Below are 27,983 nucleotides of genomic sequence, written 5' to 3'. Positions count from 1 at the left end.
CCAGACCCTTAATCATTTTAGTCGCCCTCCTCTGGACGCTTTCCAGCTTGTCAACATCTCCCTTCAACTGTGGTGCCCAAAATTGGACACAGTATTCCAGGTGTGGTCTGACCAAGGCAGAATAGAGGGGGAGCATAACTTCCCTGGATCTAGACGCTATTCCCCTATTGATGCAGGCCAGAATCCCATTGGCTTTTTTAGCAGCCGCATCACATTGTTGGCTCATGTATAACTTGTTGTCCACGAGGACTCCAAGGTCTTTTTCGCACACACTGCTGTCAAGCCAGGCGTCCCCCATTCTGTATCTTTGATTTCCATTTTTTCTGCCGAAGTGAAGTATCTTGCATTTGTCCCTGTTGAACTTCATTTTGTTAGTTTTGGCCCATCTCTCTAGTCTGTCAAGATCGTTTTGAATTCTGCTCCTGTCTTCTGGAGTGTTAGCTATCCCTCCCAGTTTTGTGTCGTCTGCAAACTTGATGATCGTGCCTTCTAACCCTTCGTCTAAGTCGTTAATAAAGATGTTGAACAGAACCGGGCCCAGGACGGAGCCCTGCGGCACTCCACTTGTCACTTCTTTCCATGATGAAGACGACGCATTGGTGAGCACCCTTTGGGTTCGTTCGCTTAGCCAATTACAGATCCACCTAACCGTAGTTTTGTCTAGCCCACATTTTACTAGTTTGTTTGCCAGAAGGTCGTGGGGGACTTTGTCGAAGGCCTTACTGAAATCCAGGTACGCTACATCCACAGCATTCCCTGTATCGACCCAACTCGTAACTCTATCGAAAAAAGAGATCAGATTAGTCTGGCATGACTTGTTTTTGGTAAATCCGTGTTGACTATTAGCAATGACCGCATTTGTTTCTAAGTGTTCGCAGACCACTTCCTTAATGATCTTTTCCAGAATTTTGCCTGGTATTGATGTGAGGCTGACCGGACGGTAATTGTTTGGGTCGTTCTTTTTTCCCTTCTTGAAGATAGGGACCACATTCGCCCTCCTCCAATCTGCTGGGACTTCTCCCGTTCTCCAAGAACTCTCGAAGATAATTGCCAGTGGTTCTGAAATAACTTCCGCTAGTTCCTTCAGTACTCTTGGGTGTAGCTGATCTGGCCCTGGGGACTTGAATTCGTTTAGAGAGGCCAAGTGTTCCTGGACAACTTGTTTCCCTATTTGGGGTTGGATTTCCCCCAATCCTTCGTCCATTCCGTGTTGCTGAGGTTGGAGATGGCTTTCTTTTTCTGAGAAGACCGAGGCAAAGAAGGCATTAAGTAGTTCTGCCTTTTCCCTGTCCCCTGTCGCCATCACCCCATCTTCTCCTTGCAATGGCCCTATCGCCTCCTTTTTCTTCCTTTTTCTACCAACGTAAGCAAAAAAGCCTTTTTTGTTGTTTTTTATGTCCCTGGCAAGCCTGAGCTCATTTTGCGCTTTAGCCTTGCGAACCTTTTCCCTACAGGTGTTGGCTATACGTTTGAATTCTTCTTTGGTGATTTCTCCCCTTTTCCACTTCTTGTGCATGTCACTTTTGAGCTTTAGCTCAGTTAGAAGTTCTTTGGACATCCATTCTGGCTTCTTTGCACTTGTCTTATTTTTCTTCTTTGTTGGCACTGTTTGCATTTGCGCCTTGAGTATTTCACTTTTGAAAAACTCCCATCCATCCTTAACTCCCTTGTTTTTTAATATCGGCGTCCATGGAATGCCGCTCAGTAATTCCTTCATTTTTTGGAAGTTAGCTCTCTTAAAGTCCAGAAAGCGTGTTTGACTTGTCTTAGTTTCAGCATTCCTTTGTATTGCAAACTGCAGGAGCACATGGTCACTTGCCCCTAAGGATCCAACCACTTCAACTGTATTGATCAGGTCTTCCACATTTGTTAAGATTAGATCAAGAGTTGCTGATCCCCTTGTTGCCTCTTCTACCTTCTGGACCATAAAATTATCTGCAAGGCAAGTGAGGAATTTGTTGGACTTTGTACTCTTGGCTGAGTTTGTTTTCCAGCAGATATCGGGATAATTGAAATCGCCCATGACTACTATATCTCTTCTTTGTGCCTGTTTGGTCAGCTGTTGACAGAAGGCTTCATCAAGTCCTTCATCCTGACTCGGAGGTCTGTAGTAGACACCCACGACAAGATCTTTTTGAGTCCCGGTTCCCTTGATTCTTATCCAGATGCTTTCAAGCTGGTTTCCCGGATTACAGTCTTGCATTTCTTCTGCAACGTAACTGTTTTTGACATATAAAGCTACTCCCCCTCCTCTCCCCTTTGTTCTATTTCTGTGAAAGAGGTTATAGCCCTCAATGGTTAAATTCCAGTGATGGGAGTCATCCCACCAGGTTTCAGTGATGCCTATGACATCGTATGTGTGGTGCTGTGCTAGGAGTTGGAGTTCGTCTTGCTTATTTCCCATGCTTTGAGCATTAGTGTAAAGACATGTAAGCCCCTGTGACCTCCCCTCGAACTGTTTATTTGGGATTATTGTGCTCTCTGTACTTGTTCCTTGCTGTGTTTGTGCAGCCCTCCGTTTAGCCTTTCGGCGGTTCCCTGTGGTCGTGGGTAATATAGTGTTCGCCAGGCTGTTGTTCCCCTCCCCCAGTGGATCTAGTTTAAAGTGCGCCTGATGAGGTTTGTGAGTCTGTGTGCAAAAAGATGTTTTCCTACTTGTGTGAGATGCACCCCATCGCTTGCCAGTAGTCCATCCTCTTGGAAGAGTAGACCATGGTCAAGGAAGCCAAAATGCTCCTCTTGACACCATTTTCTGAGCCAGTTATTGACCTGTACTATTTTTCCGGCCCTTGTAGAGCCGTGTCCTACAACAGGGAGGAGGGATGAAAAGATCACATGTACATTATACAGTTTTAGCTTTGTTCCCAGAGCTCGAAAATCATTTGTGATCTTTTGAAAAGTATGCCTAGCGGTGTCATTGGTACCTACATGAATCAACATAAGGTGGGGAGGGTGATGGGGCTTTATGAGCCTGCTGAGCCTCTGAGTGATATGGTGTATTTTTGCCCCCGGGAGGCAGCATGTTTCTCGAGCCATCCCATCCGGTCTGGAAATGATGGCTTCCGTTCCTCTAAGGAGGGAGTCACCTACTACCAAGACCTGTTTCCTTTGAGGATTGACAGGGTCCCTTTTGTGCAAGACAGTGTGTATGTCCCCTGAAGAGTGTTCCTGTTGAAGTGAATCATGTAGGTGTAAAGTGTTGTCCTCCTCCTCAACATCCCCAGTGCATTCATCAATGACAATCCATTGAGATACATCCGAGAGCCCATTACTCTCCCAAGGATGTTCCTGTTGCTCCTGGTCTATGATTGGGGATGGAGCATTTGCATGATTACATAAGTGTGACTGTGGTGATGCACTGTCCCCGTCAAGGCTATCCCCTGCGCATTGATCCAGGGTGGTCCACTGAGTGGTATCTAAGAAACTGTGGTCCTCCACAAGATGTGTTTCCTGATTGTTTTCTACTGTGTCTTCACAAGTGTACAGCACCTACTACAGGAAATATCTCCAAAATAAAATAAAAACAAATATCCAAGTCTCTAAGCTTGCTTAAAACTCAAGCTTGGGAGAGTTTATATATTGCAACACCCAGAATGTCCCCTTCAACACAGCCAGTGGCCATGGTGGCTTTAGGAGCTGTAATCCCCAAAAGTAACTCTTCTTGGTATCATCTCTTTTATTTATTTATTTATTTATTTATTTATTATTAAAAAAACTCCCAAACAAATGCATATCATCCCTGATGCCAACAATTCCTCAGCTACTGCTGTTACAAACACTGCCTCTAAAATGCATTGATCTAAAAGGCCAAAGCTTATTTTAACCCCAAGTCAATATTTATCCTGATTTGAAAATTTACAGCAGCAGTCTACAGTCATTATTAAGCTGTGCTGAAGCCTCCTCTCACTGAGTTACCGTCTTTGGCAAGCTTAAATTATGCACAGACGTTTGGCCCTTAATGCCTACACATGGAAACAATTTATCTCTGGCTTTACAAGCTCAACCAGGTTCACACTTAGAAATCCACTTCCCCGCTGTTCGGTGGGTTTCCCCCTCCCACCTCCTGGAATAGAAGTGTATTTATACAGGAACCAACTCTTTTTGACACCTCTGGGCTTGATGAAAATGTCTTGAAATCGACGGGTTGGACAAGGGAAATCTATTATTTAGCCATTTTTGCAGCAATTTGTTATTATTCCCTGAATCGATATTGCAGGCAGTGGCTCTTTAACCCAGCAAGGACGTGGTTGGCTGTCTCCATGGGGATTTGCTCCACACACTCGCAGTTGTTATAGCGGCAACTGACATGGCTCTCCAAGGCACAATGCCCTCAATAAACATTCGCTTAAATCAAGCCATCAGCCTTTGGCCTTTTGTGCCCTTTGAAGGCCTGTTTGCCTGGCATTACATATGGGAAGGACTATTGTGGAACATCGCTGGAGCTGCATTCAAGGCTGGTAAAGGCTAACCTGCCCAAAGTCAGAGAGGAAATTATAGGAAGGGAGCATTGCACCATTCAAAATGCACTAATCTCACATGGCTTTTGGTGTGTTAATGTTACCTTCTTAGAGAAGCCAAGAGTGGCAGCAAGTGCACATAAGTACTTGCAAGGGAAAACATATCTCTGCGTAAAGTCTTTTGTTTGCAAACCTAGTACCTACAGACATCAATAATGTAAGGGTAAATGCAGATGTGTGTTTGGTCCTCTGAGAATGTAACCACACTGAAGAAGTGAATGACTGCTGTAAAAACCTTCTATTGGAAAACAGGAGACATAACATCACTTCTCAAATACTGAAAGGATGGTAATACAAAATGAGGGAAAGACTTCTCATCTGCTGCTCCAAAGGACAAGCCTGGATCTAATGAGTTTAGGTTAAGTTGAATGCAAGTACATATTAGAAGAACCATTTTGACAATAAGGGCAGTTACATGATGGAATGAACTGCTTGGAAGAGTTCTGGGGTCCCCATTGATGGACATCTTCAAGCAAATGATGAACAAACATCTGTGGGAGATGTTGTAGCTGTAATTTCTATACATGCAAAGATTACACGAGATGGCATACAACTCACCGATCCCCAACTGTGTAATGCATAATGAAAAGGGTTTCATTAGATTCAACACAAGGTATATGCATAAGGTAAGTCTCTAATTATATTTGTGTACAGGTAGTCCCCAAATTACAAACATACGACTTACAAGTTAAGAACAGGGGTGGGACAAGAGAAAGTGAGGTGGTAACCCTTACCTATACTATCCCAAGCATATAGATATAGATAAGGCTGGAGTTACACTTGTAAAAGTGTGCCTGATCCAACTTACATACAAATTCAACTTCAGAAGAAACCTACCAACCTTTCTTGTTTGTAACTTGGGACTGCCTGTATAGCCGTATTGCAGAACATAGTAGTAGTATATTTATGGGAGGCACGTGAAACTGCTATAGGGTATCTATTGTTTTCTGTCACTGTGCACTCACAAAGACATTACTGGAAAACATTAAAGGAAGTCACAACTTTTTTACATGTTATAAACAGTGATAGTTTCCTTTCCCCATGGCTAGGCTTCCTTCCAGAATCATTTGCTTTTTTTACCCTGCTCTTAACAGATTTCCATTTCTACTTCCATATACTGAGAAAATTCATGAAAGCTGACCTCTGATGGCCCAGCAGTTAAGATAAGAGCAAGTTCAGAGTCTACAAAAACCATGAAATCTCTCCCAAGGGTCAGCCAATCTCAGAGAAGATAATTAGCAGGGAAAATGACTAACAAATAGGATTTGCTATCTTTCAAACCTTCATGGAGATGCTGAACTTTTCAGAAGGGCACTCATCCCAGCTCCACAAAACAAATACAAGGAGATCCTTCCACTCTGTGGATCTCCAAAGGCCACAGTATCTACACCAGCCATGCAGTTTACACAAGCTTTCTTCTCCTAAACTTCTGATTTAAGAAATATTGCACTCAAGCAGCCCTCTACAACTTGAGAAGGTATTACATTATAATGCCCAGCATTCCCAGCCTATTAACTGAAGGTAATAGGAACATAATATGCTGGGACCAGGTAGGAGAACCATGCCCCAAACCAAAGGTGCAGAAAACTGCTATGTAAGACCTATATAAGATGGATTTTGCTATCATTTGTTATTTCCTTTTGGTGTATGTGGGTAATAGCCGCTTTACAAATGGAGTTGAGAGGAATACCCCTGAGGAAAGCCGTAGGGGCTAACAGGCCCCTCGTGGATATCGGACGAACTGAGGCAGGAGGAGAGCCATTAGCCAGTTGGTAAGCAAGTTCTATGGTTTGTGCAATCTAGTGGGATAGTCTTTGAGAGGAGACCGGATTCGCCAACTTATCCGGGGCGTAAGAGACAAAAAGTCTGAGAGTCTTCTGAGTGCCCGTGGTCCTGTCTTTGTAGAAAAGAAGGGTCCTCCTTACGTTCGGCAGGTGAAGCCTTTTCTCTGAAGGAGAGGAGAGGTTTTGAAAGAAGGCCGGGAGGACAGTGTCCTGATTAAGATGGAAGGCGGAGACCACCTTTGGCAGGAAAGTGATGTCTGGCCTCAAGACAGCGCGGTTATGGTGGAATAAAGATAGGGCTCATCTACTCTGAGGGCAGCCAGTTCAGATGGTCTATGGGCCGAAATAATTGCAACAAGGAAGGAAACCTTCCAGGAAAGAAGATGAAGGTCCGCTGAAGCCAACGGTTCGAAGGAGGAGGCTGTGAGCTGGGAAAGCACGAGTCTCCAACCCGGTGTTGGGGGTTGTGTCGGCAGACAAAGGTTATTACAGCCTTTCAAGAAAGTCTTGACAAGGTGGTTGGCAAACAGAGAGGGCTGGTCATGCTGCTGGAAGGACCAAGACAAGGCAGCGAGGTAGGACTTTATGGAGGCCAAGGACAGTTTCTCATCAGCAAAGGTGAGGAGAAAGTCAAGGACCACTGGTACCGAGATGGGAAAGACGTTAATGTTCCGGGACCGAAGGAAGGTACGGAACTGAGAGATTTTGTAAGCATAGGCCTTTGATGTGGTGGGTTTATGGGCCACTCAAAGGATGAAATGTATCTTTCTTGACGGAGCCAGGTGGGACTTTTCGGCATTTTGTTGAAGGCCGAGTGAGTCCAGCAGCTGGAGTGTACGGGCAACGTGGAACTCCAACACAGTGGGATCAGGACCAAAAGCCAGATACGGGAAGACAGCTATGCCTTGCTTTCTGAGATGTGCTGGAACAACCGCGCCGACTTTGGTAAACACCCTTGGAGCCGTCACCAAGCTGAAAGGAAGAACCGTAAACTGGTGTCACGCCCAGGGCAACGAGAGCACTAAGAACCGACACACGGAGGCCAAAAACTATCTAATATCTTTATTAAGGAAATATGTAAGAATAATAAAAACAAGTAGGAAATATAGTCCAATAAAAGACCTTTCAGGAAAGGTCAGAAATAGTCCAAAATTATATTGTCCAATATTTTATATTAGAGTCCAAAGTTGAAGATCCAAACCGAAACACATTCTATTTGCAAGCAATAGAGTGGGGAAACGTCCAAATTCTTTCCAAGGTTCAAAGTAAGTCCACAGCAAAGTTAGAAACAAAGCTTGATACTAGATGCAAGGTCCAAGGCTGGAAACAAGGCAAGATATTTCTTGAATTCTTGGCTAGACAAGGCAAGGCAAGGAAATGGAGTTGCGGACTTTGTGAAGTCTACACTTGGCTGGAACCACAAAATCACTCCCGAAGTAGATCTGTTGACTCCGCACGGAATCCTTCGTGTCCGGCACTTTTATTCCGGTTTCATTTCTCTGCAAAGCAGGTGTCCAGCTTCCTTTCCCAAGGGAAAGGAGAACGAAACACATCTCCCTCCAGATGCGTTCCTCCCTAGAATTTCCCAGGGGAACATGGCTAATTAGCGTCTTGTTTAGCTGCTATTCTCAAGCTCCTCCGAACCTGCTCTTTCTCGCTCCTGCCCGCCGCATAGGACTGTTTCCTGGGAAAAGGAGGGGAGGCAGTGGGGAAGGCCTGGTCAAGGTCTTCCGTAATGGGCTCTCGGGTAGAAACATCAACGACCGGCATCTGGAAAGATTCCGGCTCTTGCTGAGCCGGCAAAAATCCCCTGTTTTCCTCCTCATCAGCTACAATGGCACTGGGATCAGGACTCCATGGCCCATGGGACATCACAACTGGCAGGTCTGGTCGAGGATTTTGAAGCAGAGGAAGCGTCTGTGGGATTCTCGTATGGAAATGTGGAAATATGTGTTGCGTACATTTATGGATGCGAAGTAATCTCCCTGCTGAAGCATCAGGAGGATAGACGCAATGGAGACCATCCAGAACTTCGTTGAGCGGATAAACCAGTTCAGTGCCCTTAAATCTAGGATAGGGTGGTGGAGGAGAAAGAGGTAGCATGGTGTCCGCAATGGTATCAAAAGTGGAGACGGTACTGGGGGTACAATGTCAAGCTCGACGAAGAGCTTGGGAAGGTGCAGAGGAGCCTCGACCTCGATGTTTGGAGGCCTGCTGATGGCGGTGCTGCTGCTGTTGCTGGCCCTGTTACAAGGATCTTGAAGTATGTCTGTAGCCTTGCTGGTGAAAGGATTGGTTTGGGTAGCGACGATAACAATGAGGGTACCAGTGGGTACACTGGGCATGGGATTGCTCAATTCCGCATTTTGCAGCTAGGATTTTGTGCCGTGAAGGCTAAACATTGGCAGCAGGAACTGACAACATGGCCCTCACCAGGCATGTAGGCGGGGGGGGGGGGGGGGGGTTACATTTATTATTTAAACTGTTATGTTTATTCATATCATGATCTGATCACCATGCTCAATATATCCCATATGCATGGGGGTATTGGGATAACGATACAAAAGGTTTGCTAGGGTAGATCCTCTCTTATTCAAACTCAGCCCACCCGAATCAAAATCCCAGCCTCCCCTCCCGCCCAAAATCAAAATCCTGGCTACGGGCCTGGCCCTCACCAAGACAGAGGAGGCATTTGGTGTGGCCATCGGAATCTGGAATCTTCGGTGCACACTCGGTGCAATGCTTGAAGCGCATGGTAGACATAAGAGAACGAAGAGTCCGAAGCAAGCTTTGCGGCAGAAAAAAAGGAACTGGGGAGCGTGCGCCCAGGGCTGCCTTATATGCTCTGCGGGGAGAGGGGCGGGGTTACTACCAAAATTCAAACTTTTAGCTTGGAAGAGTTTTCTTTGGAGCCTGTGCAGGAGCAGTTATCTCCATTAGTGTGCATTCACAAAATACACGAAGGAAAAACATGATAAGAAATATAAATGTTGCGAATAAATAAAGAAATATATCATATTATCAGATTCCTTTCCTGCAATGTGATTTTAAAAAAAAAGAAAGCTCTACGTACTAACCATTGTGTTCATTCCTTCTAGTATTCACACTTTTCTAACATCAGGTCCTAGCATGAATTTGAATGGCTGGTTCAAATCCCAGCATGTTGTGGGCTAAAATGCTTGGCCAGGTGATTGACAAGGATGTTCTGTACTCTGCTGCACTAGAAGACTGGGTTTACGTGAAGCTGATGTACCAATGCTGAAATAATCACACAGCCCATAAATTACTGAGTCGTATGTGCAAAGAGGAGTGTCCCAGCTGTGTTTTATTCAGCTGCTGCTATGGCACCCAAAACTGGCTAGTAAAAATGGGTACTTCTTTCTTTCTCCAGGCAGTGCCTCCAGTACAGAGTTTAGACTTAATCTTCCTGCTGTTCAGCCTTGGTGGGATGAGGCTTCGAATGCACAATTTTTAAAATATAGCATCTTCAATAGAAACTCATTAACTTCAAAGTATCTACTTTTAGAGTCTCTTCTCTACTTAGTAATTTAATAATACACTGTTTCTGATTAATATTTGCAGTGCATCCACCTGGAAACACGCAAATGCATGCAAACACACACAAAACACACACCTTACCTTCAGAAAGCTAAAACGGTGAAGCATGTGGGCCACCTTCTCAGCATTTCTTCCCTCATTAAGGAAGTCCAGTTCAAGAGGCAAGTTTTTCTTTGCTTCTTCCACTAACCACATAAATTCAAAATCTGGGAAGATCTGCTTCACAGCCAGGATAAGGATCTGAAAAAGAAGCCAGAGAAATCATAGCATTTCCAAATGGCACCTTCATAACTTGCTAAGTGGCAATGACAGTACCAAAGAGCCAGCCTTGAGATACAAGCTATACATGATGGGAATAGATGAAAGACAAAAACCACATAGAAAGACACATAAAAAAGAAGGGGGACGGTCCCAACAGTAACAACAAAAGGAACGTGTGTATTTGTTCCATCTTCTTCAGCTTCCCTTTGCATAGCTTCTTTGCCTGGATACTTTTTCTCAGGTAATGGTAAAACTGACTTCAGCCAACAAGGGGCTTGGAGAGAAATGATAACAGAAGATAAATGGCAGGCACAGAGAGAGTCAGGACTCTTCATTTGCTTGATTCTTTTGGTGCTAAAAACAGGGCTCAACACTGGGCCAAAACAATAAATGATGACGATTATGATGACTATGATGATGATGTTTATTTATACCCCACTTTTTATCTCCATGAGGAGACTCAAAGCGGCCACATCCCACAAGCCCCCCACCCACCCACCCACTCTGTTTCAATGGCAAAGAGACCCTGGTAATAATGTCCCAAATCCAGAATCCATGCCAATCACTCCAAACATTGTGACAAATGACAAAAATCCAACACAAAAAAAATTACAGTCAAATACGAAGTGTTTATGTAGCTCCCATTGACCACAGGGTGGATATATTGCTGCTTCAAAAATGACTGTAGAGCACAAGAGGGTGCAGGCACTTAAATCTGTGCCCCAAGTGGGAACCTTCATCCAGGCCACTTCAGCTGGATCTGCCAGTCAGTTTAAACCCATAGGCTGGCTTTCCTGCTTCTCCCCAAACCCAAGCTGTGCATCCCCTGGGAGAAAGGATCTGGTGATTGACCAAATGGATGGGTCAAACAGTCTCAGCTGCAGTCCTGACTCCACAAACAGCAGTGTGTTAAATCACTTAGCTCTCTTGGCATGCATGTAGCAGGCTGAAAACAACAGAATCCATAGGGCTAGCAGAAATCTAAAGATGCTCTCTCTGACTTTTTAGCTTGTCTGCACCAAAGTTACTTTTTTTGTTCACAAGTCTCAGAACCTCCCAGTGAGCATTTCATAACCCAAGAAGATGCTTTGTAAAGGTGACCCACAAAACACCCTGATTTACCTCCATCAATAGAATATCCTTAGAGCTTTGTGCCTGAACTTTTGGGTGCTGGACCTTTACAGCAACTGTCCTTCCGTCCTGCAGCACAGCCTTGTGGACTTGAGCTAAGGATGCCGCTCCCAATGGGGCATCTTCAAAACTTACAAACAACTCATTAATCTGCAGAGTGAAAAAGAAGGAAAGCAGTTAGGCTTGCATGGATGTGTAATCTGTCTGTGCTTTAGCCCTTGGCCCTGCTGTGTCATGGAGGATAAAACTGAGAAATATGCCACTGCAACATAATTCAGAGAGAAAAACATTGCTAGGAAAACTGGAGGCTTCAACACATCCTGCATGTCAGAAAAGAAAACTGTTGTTTATCTTCAGGAAGAAAATATCATATATTTTGTTGACATAGTACATGAATCAAAGCAAAAATGGGAAAAGGCTGGGGCTATTTGTCCAACTAAAAAAGTCTTAGTCAATTTCTGGCGTTTTAAGCTTTAATCTATACCACTTTATCTGGGAACAGAGTCCATGGGAATCACTGTCCAAGTAAACATGGACAAGAGGGTTGTATGTATTTTTCAATTTTATTTTCATGTAAGGAGCAACTTGAGAAACAGCAAGTCACTTCTGGTGTGAGATAATTGGTTGTCTGCAAGGAATACCCTTAGAACTCTGTGCCCGGATGTTTTTCTGTTTTAACCATCCTTGTGGGAGGCTTCTCTCATGTCACCACATGGAAGTGGAGCTGACAGAGGGAGCTCATCCGCGCTCTCCCCGAGTTAGATTCGAATTGGCAACCTTCAAGTGAGCAACCCAACCTTCAAGTCATCAGTCCTGCTGGCACAAGTTTTTAACCCACTGTGTATATGCATAGGGGAGACAAATGCACCCAGCATTTTGATTGAACAAAATGTGTTTTAAAATGTAAACATTAAAGGCACTAAGGAAAAAGGCTAGAATATTTCAGAGAACTGGAGATAGGAAACAAGTCTATATAATTATATTAAGTACTGATTTTTGTTGCTATCATTTATATAATTAGTACAGTACATGCAACCTTTACACAGTATATTCCATTTTTAAATAACATTGTAAATAGAAAGAGAGAACTCTGGGGTGGAGGCTATCACAAAACTGCTTTTTTTAAAAAAAATCTGCTATAATTATTAAATTGATTAATGTCTTTATGTTTATCTGCACTTTAGCACAATGTGGTGGTGGAGGTCAGAGGCAGCTGACCCTCTGAGCGGGCAATGGCACTTTCTTCTCTCTGCAGAATGATCTTCAACTTATCTACAGGTCATATCAAAATCCATGATTTTGCCCCCAATCTTTACCCTTGAGTTCTACATGAAGTCAATTTATACATGAATATATTCAGTACGTGTATATACATAGACACACATATACATGCCTGCGATTAAGAAACACATAATAGCTGCAAAAAAATGAAAGGAAATTAATTGAATGCCATTTTCATATCCTACTTTCTAACACAGTATTTAAAGTAGGGACAACTTATACATGAGTATATTCGGTACGTATATACATAGACACATATGTACATAGACAGATATATATGTATATACATAGACACATATATACACGCCTGAGGTCAAGAAACACATAATAGTTGCAAAAAAAAGAAAGAAAACTAATCGAATGCCATTTTCATATCCTACTTTCTAACACGGTAATTAAAGTAGGGAGCTGCAGCAAGGCGGCAATTAAATATGAATAAAACAGTTTTAAACAGAGCTTACACAGAAAACGTTCAGCAGGTTTTTTGAGTGTGCTGATGAAGGCGGTGGGAAGCACCATCTTAGAGGCAGTCCCATGCAGCTTGGAATGCAGCTGCCGGCAGCAGCTCTCCCTCCACTCCACTCCACTCCTCACTCACACATTGCCACACACACATTCCCACTTCTTTTACAATAACTATTACCAGCAACAAGCAGGCACATTTGCAGCAATTAGATTCAAACAGAGTCTCAGCCGCCTCCAGTAATTCACAGGGAAGGCGCCTTTTTATTTATTTATTTTACTCCTCTGGTGGCAAAATCAATTAAGTAGAACAACCACATTTGAAAACAACTAGTTATGCGGAGGTTTCTTAATTACATTGCATCCATGATTCAAACTTTTGGACATCCTTGCCTTCAGAAGGTAATGTCTCATAATCCCCAGCCCCAAAATTTACTAGTTGTGTTTCTGCCTTCAGAAAGATCCCTCTTCCTCCAAAGTGATAGATCAGAGGTGAACAGAAGATAGATCAGAATATTTTGGTGGATTCCTGAATAAGATGCAATAGGTTGGGCATGGATTTTACATTCTCAATTGTTTGAGAGCAGTAACAAAACAAAACAAAAGCCCTCTGAACCTGTCCAAAATTGCATTATTGAAAATATTCTTGTTGCTGTGCATGACCCAAAATAATTTCCTGAACTCATAATTTTTAAATCAAAGTATATGTCATTTGCAGAGGAGGTTCAACCACCAGGCCAACTAGGCAGTTGCCTGGGGCCCCATCTTGTTGGGGGCGCCATCGAGGCAACTCCTGTCTCCTGCGGCATGCCTCCGCAAGGTATTGAACTGCTTTTTCTGTTGATTTGTTGTAAAACATGATGTTTTAGTGCTTAATTTGTAAAATCTTAATGTAATTTGATGTTTAATAGGCTTTTCCTTAATCCCTCCTTATTATCAAACATTTTCGCTTATCCAACGCTTTTATTTTTCAGTGATTGGTTTGGGGGGGGGGGGGCAAAATTCTGTTTGCCTACACTTGAAAAATACCTAGGGCCAGATCTGGTGATTTGCACCAGGCTCCTATTGTGAGCAAAACATCTTGCTTATCTGTAACTTATGTTCATCATGTGGTCATCAGAGCATTCACAACTATGGGTATGCACAGAGCCACTGTTCAGAACACTCCAACAGCCATTTCCCCCAATTACAAGTCATCCAGCACAATGGCAGCAATCCAGGTGTGCTAACAAGAAGAGAAAGGCTGGTTTGTCTAAGGAAGGTAATGTCTGTTTTTAACATCATCTTGTCTCTGTGCCAAACATGGTATGGGAGATCAACCTAAGGGCACACAAATCACTTGCCTGATGGGCAGCGGTAATAGCTATGATAAAGGATACTTTGGAGGAGAGGTAGTGTAAAGAAACAATGCCATGGATGTGAAAGGAGGCTTAACAAGCTGAGCTAGAACAACAGATAAGCTCTATATTGGGGCTGGATGTGATGATGGACAGAGGAGACCTCTTAGGTCTTGGGGACCTCAAAAACATTTCTTGGTGTGTCAGGAGAAAAAGGCTTTGGAAGCCTTTCTAAGTCAGATGTGGGATGAGTTGTTGCCAGATACATTTTGAGGGAACAGAATTGAAGCCCTCTGTCCAAAAGGGTCATTAGAAAGGAGAAAAGATGAAACAAATTGCCGTTAAGTGGGTCAAAGTGCTGCTTTTCAGCATTCATAGTAAAAGCTGATCATTTACGACTGTAGGATGTACTAGTAGAAGGCCTCTTGGCACTGAGTGGGATGTCATAGATTCTATCTAATGGGGTCCTTCCTGATGCTGACCCCTAACAGATGTAACCTAAAACCATCATATCATTAACCATTTGTTTACCTGGAGGAGAGACTATACCCCTCAGTTATGCTGCTCAGATCTCTTCAAACCAGAGGAGGGAATTCAGTTTCAAGTAAGTCCCTGTGAACTACATTCCAAAGATGTGGCGCAGGGATTAAAAATAATGAGACGGGAACAATATTTTAATATGAAATTATTGCCAGTAGAAGCACTTCACCATTGTAAAAGATAACTCTTTCAGCATAGTTTTGAGAAAGTCTACAATCCAGTCAATCCCAGCAGCCTTGATGGTTTATGATCTTTGACTGGTGTGCCAGTTACAACTATTTCTGGGCATGAATAATCTAGCCATAGTTCTCAGTGCTTCAGTAACTTCCCAGTTGCACTACCAAAAGGCATTCCTGAGAGCCAGCTTCTTGAAATGGTTAGAATTAAATAACTACAGTAGAGTCTCACTTATCCAAGCTAAACGGGCCGGCAGAATGTTGGATAAGCGAATATGTTGGATAATAAGGAGGCATTAAGGAAAAGCCTATTAAACATCAAATTAGGTTATGATTTTACAAATGAAGTACCAAAACATCATGTTAGACAACAAATTTGGCAGAAAAAGTAGTTCAATTCACAGTAATGCTATGTAGTAATTACTGTATTTATGAATTTAGCACCAAAATATCACGATATATTGAAAACATTGACTACAAAAATGCGTTGGATAATCCAGAACATTGGATAAGCGAGTGTTGGATAAGTGAGACTCTACTGTATTTAGATAACCAATTGAAAAGTCCAGTATTTAACAGTTGCTACAGATGAGAAAAGAGATGTTGTGCTAAATGGATAAATAATCTGACCAGGTATAAGACAGGTTTCTATACATCTAGAGACGCTTTCCTAAAGTTTATGAAGTTTCTTAAAAGTCTACTCCTTTGGATGTATGCATACAGAATGTACGGACACTCCAGTCTATTCAGCATTCTTTTTAAATCCAAATCTGGTGTCCAGTACGTGAAGATGTATTACTTTAAGCCCTTCCCCCCCTGTCCCCACCCACCAAAAGAGCTAGGTTTATAAGTCAGCAAATGCCAGGCTAGAGTCACAGAGGGACGCCAAACTTTAAAACTGGACTTTATATGAAATCCTTCCCCCAAACTCTAATCATGAATTTTGTGCTCAGAAATCAAGTGCTGCATTGTTACCCTAGGAGTTATTAAGACAGCAGTGGCTGCAAGATTAGATTTATCACATCTGATAGCGGATTATGAAGAATAATTCATCAAATGTCAGAACAAACAGTCCACAATTTATAGAAGCAGAGTTGGGCTGAGAAATCTGATTGGACTTCTTTTTGACTAATGAATGCCAAGTCTAATTGATGACAGCCTAACCTGGCTGTCAAGAGAGCATATTTATTAAGTATTTTTAATAATAATAATGTTTTAACATGTGAGCAATACAGTTCTGTCTGCCCAACCTAAGACATGTTTCAAAATCTCTTTCCCCTCCTCCTAATGCTGATGGATCATGCCCTTATAATGATTGTCTATTATTTAGCTGGAGGAGCTCTTGGTCCATTTAATGCACAGCATGGCTAATGATAAAACATAACATGCCATAGCTCCAGGAGGAAGGATGGGGGAAAGGGACGTCTCTTTATTAATACGAGGATATGTGATTCTGCCTTCTTGGTTACAGGCTCCCTAGGTACACAAACAGAGCTATTTGATTCAGTCAAATCCTATCCCATTCAGCTATGGTGGAAACATCACAGCTAAACGGGGAGGCAAACTGGGTTTCTAAAAATTTAGGATGACAGTGTCTAACACCCCCTTCTATTGACTGATGGTTGATGAGTATTTCAGTCCATCACCTGAAAGACAGTATGTTTCTCACCCCTTTCGTAGGCACTATGAAAAAAAATATGCCCTGCTTTCCCGGGTGTTTGGTAGGTAATTGACTTGCTATAGTGTTTGGTTTCTCTTGCTATGCTTAGCTACTTAGTGCTTATTATTATTATTTGCTGCCATTATTATTGTTGTTGTCAAAACATATATACTTTTTGGTGCTTTCTGCTTTCTAACACAATGTTGTTAAACTGCCCTAATATACTGTTTGGAAGGAAGTTGCATCCAAACACATTTAATAAATAAGTTGCACAAACATCACAGCTGTTTGGGATAGTACCACTGAAGCAAGTGTCATCCGTGCAACCTGGGATACATCTAGGCATGGACAAACTTTCTAACTTGGGGACCGCATGATGGGCTGGAGCGGGGTGGGTGGTCTGGGAAGGAGGGAGGGGTTCTCCCCAAGTCCCCTCCCTGCCCTTTCCTCCCTTTTTGGATCCCAAAAAGGTTGACCTTGGTCAGGATGAGATGGTGGATGGGAGAGAAAAAAATTATCCATTAGACCCCATATTGCCTAGTCTTGATATACCATCCTAGAACCCCAGAGCTGGGAGAAACCCCCAAGGGCCATCCATTCCAACCTCCGCCATGCAGGAAGGCACAATCAATGCGCTCTCGATAGACAGCCTCGGCAGAAAAGCCTCCCAAGAAGGAGACTCCACCACACTCCACATCTGGCCGCTGGGCCTGGGTTTACCCATACCTGAGCTACACTGTGGAATTAATGCAACCTGACACCACTTGACACCACTTTAACTGTCATGACTCAATGCTATGGAATCACAGAACTTGTCATTTTAGCCTTCTCTGCTAAAGAATGCTGGTGCCCCACCCAACAACAAATCCCAGGATTCCATAGCACTGAGTCAAGGCAGTTAAACAGCATTAATTCTACAGTGTAGATGTACCCTTTGAGACAAAGAATGAGTTAACATTTCTGAGAAAGAACGGAGCAAGCACTGCACTCTCAGGCAATGGTTGTGTCACCTAGCGATGATATCAGGCCATGGTTCTCAACCTGTGGGTCCCCAGGTGTTCTGGCCCACAACTCCCAGAAATCCCAGCTAGTTTACCAACTGTTCGGGATTTCTGGGAGAGAAAGGTCAAAACATCTGGGGACCCACAAGTTGAGAACCACTGATATAAGGGCTTCGTCATACAAATGAAGGACAGCCACTAAGAGAGTATAAGGCCATTGTGTGGTGGAGTTGTGAGTTAAAGCAGGCAATAAGGACAGTGTGCATTCCCCGAGATTGATAGATTTTGCCTTTCACAGAGGGGCTTTGCGAGAGATGCATGCTTCAGCAGTGGGACTCACAAATTAAGCCATTCTATCTTCCATTGACTGATTACAACACAAAGTATGCTAAATACAAAACGCGCAGCTATGACAGGCAGACATCTTTCACCACTTGAGAGACTATTTGGTTTTGTATTCATTACCTATTTTCTAACAAAGGAGAATTAGACTGTCTGAAAAGGTCTGGATCATCAAACAGGTTAACAGGCTTTGGTTCTGCTATTTTTATAACATGGTACTTCTTTCGATGGTGATAAACAAATGTTCTTAAAATAAACATTATGGATTGCTTTAATTTGTAGAAGCAGAAATCCCTCAAGATCTACAACCATTTTTGTAGCCCATGGAAAAACAAATGTTTGAGAACAGTTATTATAGACACTGCCTGATAAGTACTCAGATGCCAGAGGAAAGGTGTATTTCTAGTGATTATGAAGCCGGACTTAAGTGTCCTACAAAGCACTATGGAAGGAAAATTAAACTATGAAAAGCAAGGAAATGCAAATCATCTACATCTGGATAATTTATAAATTCAATTTATAAACTTGTTTTTCTTGAAAGAAAATGTATTTTTCCTGTGGGTATAATATATATATGTGTATATAAGAACATAGCCTTCCACATTGCCTTCCTTTCCTGTGTAAGGAATAATAGAATGACAGCCATTTGCCTGTTTCAGTTTCTTTAAAAATCTGTGGAAGTCAGACCTTAAGGAAAGCACTCTCTGTTCCATGCTAGTTTGCTTTTGCTTATCATTTGTGCTCAGGCAAATACATGGAGCATTCTTGATTAAGGCCAGATGCTTAATAAAATGCAAAACTAGCAATAAAAACCAGCAATCCTAGACTGCTGATAGCTAGCTTGTCTGACATGCTGATAACACCAGGAAAAAGCAGGGTTTAACTACATTAAACACCTCAGAATTATAGGCAAAGATAACATTCAATTCTAGCTTGTCCACCAGACTCTCAGGCAAGGCTGGCCATTGAGATTTTCCTGCCTCAGGTACAGCAGCATATGCTTTGCACCCATTCTTGCCATGGTGTATAGGAACCAAGGGTGGTCTGGTTATTTAAGGATATGAAACATAATATCTCATAGAATTTTCTCCATCTCAGATAGGAAAAATATCTACCAGTGTAACAGCAAAGTAAATAAATACCTTTTGCATTCCACCCCAAATCTCCTGCATAAGGCAACCTCCAAGGATTCAATCAAAGGAACCAGTATAATACCTTTCTGCATTCTTTCCTATCAAGGTCCATTTACTTCCATATCTATATTCCTCCAGTGTTGTTACTTTCTATCTATCAAGTGAGCAGTTTAACGACGGCTATGATTTTAAACTTATGATTATCACTAATTTGTTTAAAATGCAAGGCTAAAGGTCAACTATAATCATTATCATCACTTCAAAGTGGCTTTCAAAATTAATTTGCACATTCTAGAGCTTGCTACTTTAGCAACAAGATGTGAAGGGATTCTTGGAACAGGCAGGAAAGTCTATTTTCCCATGGGCCCTATCACAATATACTGTTATAGTGCTAATATTCCACTTTAACTGCCTTGGCAATATCGTCTTTAATCCTGGGATGTGTAGTTTAGGGGGGGACATTTAATATTTTCAGCAAGAGAGCTTTTAGGCCTCATTAAGCTAACAAATCTGGCATCCCATAAGATGTTGCCTTTGCATTTCAAAGTGGCATAATAGAACTATTACAGACAACTTTGTATCAAAATGTAGAACCAGCAGGCAACCAAGCTGGAGAATTCCAGAAGTTGTAGTCCTACACGTTATGTTTCTAAGTTCTTCTTCTGCACTAATGAGTGTGATGGCCTTCAATGGCAAGATGGATGGAATATGTCAACTGAAATCTCAATTTGTTGCCGTTGTTGTTTTGGATAGTGGAATCAGAGATGCATTATACATCTGCTTGATTCCTGCTGAGCGGTTGTCTGGATCCTATCTTATCTAGGAAGCGCTAAAAGAAATTAAACTCTTCTTCCAGAAAACATGTGCTCACTGGCAAATGTCATAAACTTTGTAGCCTAAACTAGTCAGGAATTTAGTATTGAGAATGCTTAACTAATTTATTCAAGACTGAAGCTCATTTAAGCCATGGATGGTCTGCCTGATATACGGCTTTGAACAGGATGCATCACCCTTTCCCTCTGCCAATAATAAAGAAAATATAGATCTGTCCATGTTTACTAACACTAAGATTCAACATAATAATGCATTAACAGTCCTGCACACAATATGGATCCAGAAGCTAATTTTCTCCTTTTATAGTGTTATCCCTCCTCCCCCATAAAATACATTTTCTCTGGGATGTTTTTGTTTCTGTTTTTTTGAAGCAACTAATTACTTTTTGGAGAAATAACAGCAGTGATTTTGTGAGGCCCTTTAAATCAGCGAATCCAATGAAATACCTCTACCTAGAAGCTCAGTGAAAAAGTCACAGTAGAGCATCTTTGTATGCAAGCCAAGGGAAGTGCATGTATTACTTTTCCCACCATAATGTACAGAAAAGGCATAGTGCCTTGTGGTTTGATGTCACCAATGCTCTTCTTGCTCTGCATTTGCTAAAGCAAAGAGGGCTTTCGATCTGAAACAGTCTTATTCCCAAGTCAGTTTCCTCTTAATTTGCTCTTCCGTCTCAAGCTGTCTCACAATGGTGCTCATTAAATATATTCTCTTGCCTTTCTCTTTAGAGAAATATTATCTTGTGCACTTCTTCCACTAGCCTGCTTGCCAGGATGGAGCTATGTCTATCAATCTCAGGGAAATACTGGAACTGTGGCTGTATCAAGATACAGAAATTTCTCAGAGGCAGCAATTAAAATACATGTCTCACTGCCCCTGATTGAAGATTGTAGTTCTGATTTCCTGACAAGACAACAGGAAACAAGGCATGCTGTCAGTGTTTCATTTTGAGAACAAACCTTCCTAAATCACAGCAAAAAAAAAAAAAAGGATGGGAAACATAACTTACCCCCTTCCCAGCCCTATCTTGTGCTTTTTAGCGCAACAAGAAATTGAGAATAGCAATGAGTTCTGCTAAAGAAATCTTGGAATTAGGATGTAAGTTCCCGGTCACCTGCTATTTAGTTGTTCACAATTACAAAATTCTTTCTAGATATGCAAAACATAGCTAGGTGAGAGGGAGAGTGGAGGATAAATAGACGGATAGATGGATAGACAGATTAGATACACGGATAGAAGGTAGGCAGACAGATGACGGAGAAGGGGGGATATATGCATAGATAGATATCACCACATATATTAGAGCAGTGGTTCTCAACCCGTGAGTCCCCAAGTGTTTTGGCCTACAACTCCCAGAAATCCTAGCTAGTTTACCAGCTTTTGGGGTTTCTGGGAGTTGAAGGCCAAAACATTTGGGGACCCACAGGTTGAGAACCACTGCATTAGAGGGAAAGTCTGACTTTTGACTTTGTCTAAGTTTGATAGAAAGGGGCACAATCAGTGTCAAAGTAGATGCTTTGTGTGCAAAAAATTCCAGGTTCAAACCTTGGCATCTTCATTTTTTTACTTTATTTTATTTGAAGCATTTGTACATTGCCCTGCAACCCACAAAATTGCTCCCAGAGCAGCTTACACATTTGATTCGTAGTTCCCTGACCTTGGGATTAAAATCTAAATGAGACGGCATACACAAAGAAAAGGGGATATCGGTGCAGGAAGGGATTACATCTAACAGATGCTGATTGTTTTTTCTGTCCCTCAGAGGCCAGAGCAATTTGAGTTTGAATCTGGAAGGAGGGCTTCTCACAAGCTACTGAGCCAATGCATAATGGTGCTGTGCATCGCTGCTCTTTTCTTCCTCAGAGGCTCAAGCAAAAGTATAAAAGTATCAGGTTGCAGGCAATATTAAATGGTCTGAGGCTCTTGAGAAACAACGAATCCAGAACATACTGAGTTAGATGGATAAATCATCGAAGAACATAGAGACAGATCAAAGGATACTGACAAGCTGGAGGGTGTCCAGAGGAGGACAACCAACAGGGTCTGAAACAAAGCCCTATGACGAGGAGGTTAGGGAGCTGGGTATGTCTAGCTTGGAGAAGAGAAGGTTAAGAGACATCATGATAGTTATGTTAAAATATTTGAAAGGTACCATATTGAAGATGGTGCAAACTTGTTTTCACCTACCCCAGAGACTAAGGATGCAGAACAATGGATTCAAGATGCAGGAAAGGAAACTTCACCTAAGCATTAGGAAGAATGTCTTGCCAATGAGAGCTGTTCAACAATGGAATATGTGGCCTTGGAGTATGACAAAGTGTCCTTCTTTGGAGGTTTTTTAAACATGGTCTGGATGGCCATTTGTCGGGGGTGCTTTGGTTATACATTGCATGGCAGGAGATTGGACTTGATGAACCTTAGGGTCTCTTCCAACTCTATGTTTCTATGATTCTGTTATGTAACTTCTGCATCCTGTTTCCACGGTGATCAATGAGATGCTTATGGAAAGGCAACAAGCAGAACATGAACACAATTACACCCTTGTGCTTGTTTCCCCAGCAAATATTAATGAGAGAACTACTCAATTCAGTATTGGAGCCAATACAGAGCCATCATTACGTATGTATAGCTGACCATTTCAAGCATGTACTATGTGAAGAAGGGCTTATTTTCATCTGTTTTGAATCTTTCACCATTCAGCTTCAGAGGATAATTCCAGGATCTATTATAGGTTGAGTATCTCTTATTTGGAATTCCAAAATCTGAAATAATCCCAGATCCCAAATAATCCACATGGGTGATTGAGATAGTGATGTCTTTGCTTTCTGATGCACACAAACCTTGTTTCATGAACAAAATTAATATAATGTTATCTTCAAGCTATATGTATAAGGTATATGTGGAACATAAATGAAGTTTGTGTTAAGACTTTTGTTGAGAATTTTAAATGTATGTCCTGTGTTTACTATATTTTACTTTGTTCTGTATATTTTAATATATGTGTTTCATAGAAACACATTTTAGCATATGTATTATATATAATGTTTTATGTAGTGTTTAACCTCATCTCGAGCCACAAGCAGAGGTGCAAGAAGAGGCAGGTAAGAAATATTATCATCATCATCATCATCATCATCATCATTATATCTAATTATGTGTATGCAGGGATTCCAAAATTGGAAAAAATTTAAAAAAAAACTGCAACATTTCTAGTCCCAATAATTTTGGATAAGGGATGCTCAACCTGTAGTATGAAACAGAGAGAGAAACCTCTTTCCACTTCTCCACACCTTGCCTAATTGTATACACCTTTGACATTGTGTAAAGGAGCATCCTATAATGCTATTAATAGACATCATTGAATCAATTCTTTATGTGTAATAAGAAATACTGTATTCTAGGAACAGATATCTCATACAGAATATCTGCACATCTGTTCGAGCTATCAGTCAATGGAAAAATATATATATCAGAATTGTCAAGTGAAGTGCAGAAGTAATGAAATGTATATATGGGTTTATATAGTGCAGAATGCAAATTCCTGGATCATGTAGAAGTGTGTCATAGAATCATAGAATCATAGAATAGTAGAGTTGGAAGAGACCTCATGGGCCATCTAGTCCAACCCCCCGCTAAGAAGCAGGAAATCGCATTCAAAGCACCCCCGACAGATGGCCATCCAGCCTCTGCTTAAAAGCCTTCAAAGAAGGAGCCTCCACCACACTCCGGGGCAGAGAGTTTCACTGCCGAACTGCTCTCACAGTGAGGAAGCTCTTCCTGATGTTCAGGTGGAATCTCCATTCCTGTAGTTTGAAGCCATTGTTTTACTGTTTTATTGCTGTTATTGTATTGTTGTCGGGCATGGCCCCATGTAAGCCACTCCAAGTCCCTCTAGGGAGATGGGGCGGGATATAAAAATAAAGCTGCTATTATTATTATTATTATTATTATTATTATTATTATTATTATTATTATTATTATTATTCCGTGTCCTAGTCTGCAGGACAGCAGAAAACAAGTCATCATTTATTATATTTGTACAGCACAATTTTTCATGCTGTCCCTGAGGTTGATGTGTAATAATAGAATTGTAGAATTAGAAGGAACTCCAAGGGTCACCAAGGCCAATCTTCCTGATGGAGGAAATCGACACATAAAGCATCTCTAATGAATAGAGTTGTCCATCTTCTGCTCCTCAGAGAAGAAGAATGCACCACATTTTGTGGCAGTGTATTCCAGAATCAAACCGTTTCTACTATCAGGAAATTCTTCCCAACATTTAGTAAATATTAACTGTTCCTTTAATTTGAATCCAGTTATTTGGCTCCTATTCTTTAGAACACGAGGAAAGAAAGTTTTCTCCATCCTAGCTTCTGCGATTTACAAAAATGTGTACATTACCTTATGTTACATGATCAGATTACTGCAAATTGGGCACACTGGGGAATTTTGCTTAGTTGAAAGAGACAAGCAAAGTGATGCAATTCACATCCCCCAGACTAATGCAGATTTAATCACAATTAGCTTTCAAAGGCCATGCTTGCATGAATCTTGCAATGTAGTTCTCCATTTAGAAATATATATTAAGGAAAGCTATTTACAAAAATGTGTATATTAGGGATGTGTGCATATAAAATATGATATCAGAAAAAGCTGCATATTAAAATAAATGTGAATGTTTGTTATTTAAAAATCTCAAAATGATGTCGAAATTTGATGGATCGCATTTGTAAGTGAATACAATCAAAAGCAGGACAGAGCTGCAGTAGATTGATTTGGACATTATATAGATGCAAACATTCCTTACAGCTGAAAATTATCTATTAATATTAGAAAACACTGTACTTTGATGCAAGGAGAGTTGATGTGATGTTTAAACTGTAATGGTTCATTCACACATGCAGACCACCAGCTGATGTTACAATATATGAATACACCTATTTGAACCTCACTTTCCCCAGAATAAGGATAGAAACATTTTTTTCCTGTGAAAATCCATTGATACAGACCTGAATCCAGTGGGAGGTGGACCTATCAATGGATCCAGCCAATGGTCTAGCCTATCTTCGCGATCACATCTTCTACTATGAACCTGCACATACTTTAAGATCTGCTGGGGAGGCCCTTCTCTCACTCCCGCCACTGTCTCAAACACAGTTGGTGGGGACAAGGGAGAGGGCCTTCTCAGCGGTGGCCCCCCGACTCTGGAACACTCTCCCAAGAGAAATTAGATTAGTCCCCACCCTGGCCTCATTCCAAAAAGACCTGAAAACCTGGCTATTTCAATGTGCTTTTGACTAGATCGGCACAACTGATGGAATCCCTACCTCCACCAGCTACTTCACTTTACCACTGGCCCATCCTATTAGTGCCCACAAGTATAATTTATTCCCTTGCCTCTAATATTGAATATGCCATTGTTCCGGCCATATTCAATACTGGTTAGGTTGTTGTCGAGTATGTTATGATTTTATATATTTTTATGCATTAATATTATCGTAATTGGAATGTGTTTTATGTTGTTGCATTTTATTGTATATTACTGGGCTTGGTCCCCATGTAAGCCGCCCCAAGTCCCCTTGGAGAGATGGAGCAGGATATAAGAATAAAGTTGTTGTTGTTGTTGTTGTTGTTATTATTATTATTATTATTATTATTATTATTATCTTCATAACTAAAGGTTTGTGGTACAATATACTGTCTATGCCACATCACTTCCCTCTCCTTCAGCTCTCTATGAGAACCCACACCAAATTATATTGAGGACTACATGAAGCTGAAATTCCAGATTCTGGAAATGATAGACCCAAAGGCTGTCTGTCCTAACAGCCAACCCCAACCCCACTACCAATTACTTTCTGGTACTTTCTGGATCTTTAAATAGATTTGCAAGCTACTTTGTTAGGTCTATTGGGCCAAAAGTGGGCTATTCTTATTAATAAAAAAAACCCTTATACAAATAGCAGTTAAAATTAAAATTGATGACAAGTATGTGTTGTTACAACTCTTCTATAACAAATTTTATTTTAAAATCCATACCTATAATGATTCCAAATCAGAATAAATGATGTGTTCATTAGGGCTGGCTGTATTAATTAATCCAACTTAGTTATATGCCAATAGACTAGATAAACAGTGTCTTTGCTTTTTAATTAACTGTTTATTTAATTCATAGTTTTGTGGCTGGATGCAAAGTTTCCAGCTGAAGCATGTAAGTGAAGGCAATTTCACTTGTCCAGAAAATCTTCTGCAGAGTGGAATTGGAAATTCTTAGTCTGGAACCAGAATGGTGTTGTGGTTCCAACTGATTCTGGAGACGTGGGTTCAATTCACCATTTAGCTGTGGAAATCCACTGGGGGTGCATCTGCACTGTAGAATGAATGCAGTTTGACATCAATTTGCCATGGCTCAATGCTATGGAACCATGGGAGTTGTAGTTTGGTGAGGAACAAGCACTATTTGGTAGAGAAGGCAAAAGACCTTGTAAAACTACAACTCCCATGATTCCATAACACTGAGCCATGTCAGTTAAGGTTGTGTCAAATTGCATTCATTCTACAGTTTAGCTGCATCCTTAGTGACTTTGACCGAGTTGCACGCTCTCAGCCCCAGAAATCCCCATGATAGGGTCATCTTAGGATCAAATTGGAAACAACTTGAAGGTAGAACAACAGATCTAAATCAACAGATCTTGGGAAAACTGATCCAATTGCTCCTCCCTTTTTACTAACACAGTGGTTCCCAACTTGTAGTCGGCAGACCACAAGTGGTCCACAAGAACTAAAATATGGTCCATGCCTCACTATTACAACAGTGTTGCAACAAGAGCGACTGTTCTCGCAATAGTGCCAAGGCTTATTAAATATGGTTTTCTGTGGACGAGCAGATGGTGACTACTGGATGGCATATGTTCTGTATCAGAAACTAGAGCTGATGTGGTCTATCCAATGCAATTTTCTGAATCAGCACCCCAAATAACCAAACCGAATTTAAAATTGACCACAAACTGATTCGTAACCCTTTTGGTACTAATGTTGGAGAGTGGTCCTTGGTCAAAGTGTTCCCTGGTCAAGTGGTCCCTGTCAAAAAAAGGTTGGGAACCAATGCACTAGCAGAAGCCTAATTGAATCTTGGGATATTCTACAGACAGGAGCCCTTCTGATGATGGAGGGGACACTGGATCCAACCAGAGCATGGGAAATGGTCTTCCCTTTTTAAAATGTATTTATTTTATTTATCATCTCAGAAGCGAATTAAGGATACAGTTATAATGTATTTAAGAAAATAAACAAAGTTAAAAACTTGACATTATATTAGATTTCCTTTGAGTGGAAGCTGGCCACTTGTAGTGCCTCTGGTTTCACTGTGACAATGTGCTCCATTGTGTATGTGGCAGGGCTCAATTCTCACTCTCCAAGCTCTCCAGCTATCTTGGGTGTATATCCAAAGCTTAGTATCCGACTCATAATTCTTTTCAAGGAGATAAAGCCAGCATTGCTTTTTTTCCCCCTTCCATTTCTAGCATTGAAACAAAACAAGGAATTGATGATGACCTCTTTCCTATTAGACCATAAAGGCTGTTATGCCCCCAACTGTGTGTTGTGTGAGCGAAATGCTAGAGGGCCATGAGAAATAAATCAAATTCACACAGCTGAAATCTTCCACATTATCCAGACTACTCACCCACAAAAGATTCTAATGCAGTGGTTAGAATTCATGCTTTGAAAATTAACTTTTTGGACTCCAACAAAAAAGTAGATTTACCAAAGTCCATGGAGATCCACTTTAAATACCTGGAAAACTGTGTCCAATTTTGGGCACCGCAGTTGAAGGGAGATGATTAAGGGTCTGGAGAACAAGCCCTATGAGGAGCGGCTTAAAGAACTGGGCATGTTTAGCCTGCAGAAGAGAAGGCTGAGAGGAGACATGATAGCCATGTACAAATACGTGAAGGGAAGTCATAGG

General features: G+C 41.5%; 1 protein-coding gene across 4 annotated transcripts in view; it reads right to left on the bottom strand.

The window, feature by feature from the left end:
• The window catches only part of adck1 (aarF domain containing kinase 1), a 169,438-nt gene that overhangs the window by 34,313 nt on the left and 107,142 nt on the right, over positions 1-27,983 (bottom strand). For 3 of the 4 annotated variants that reach the window (XM_062968365.1, XM_062968366.1, XM_003214365.4), the window contains 2 exons: positions 11,243-11,401; positions 9,941-10,099 (listed from right to left, as the gene is read on the bottom strand). In XM_062968365.1, coding sequence (XP_062824435.1) covers positions 9,941-10,099; positions 11,243-11,401 — 318 coding nt within the window. Of the gene's footprint in view, positions 1-9,940; positions 10,100-11,242; positions 11,402-12,993; positions 13,172-27,983 lie in introns of those variants that run through there. The other variant, XM_062968367.1, reaches the window with a different exon arrangement.

The sequence above is a fragment of the Anolis carolinensis genome, chromosome 1 (assembly GCF_035594765.1).
Source record: "Anolis carolinensis isolate JA03-04 chromosome 1, rAnoCar3.1.pri, whole genome shotgun sequence".
Classification (NCBI taxonomy): Eukaryota; Metazoa; Chordata; class Lepidosauria; order Squamata; family Dactyloidae; genus Anolis; species Anolis carolinensis.
Note: the sequence above shows the minus strand (reverse complement) of the source record. Positions and strands in the feature narration are given on the sequence as shown.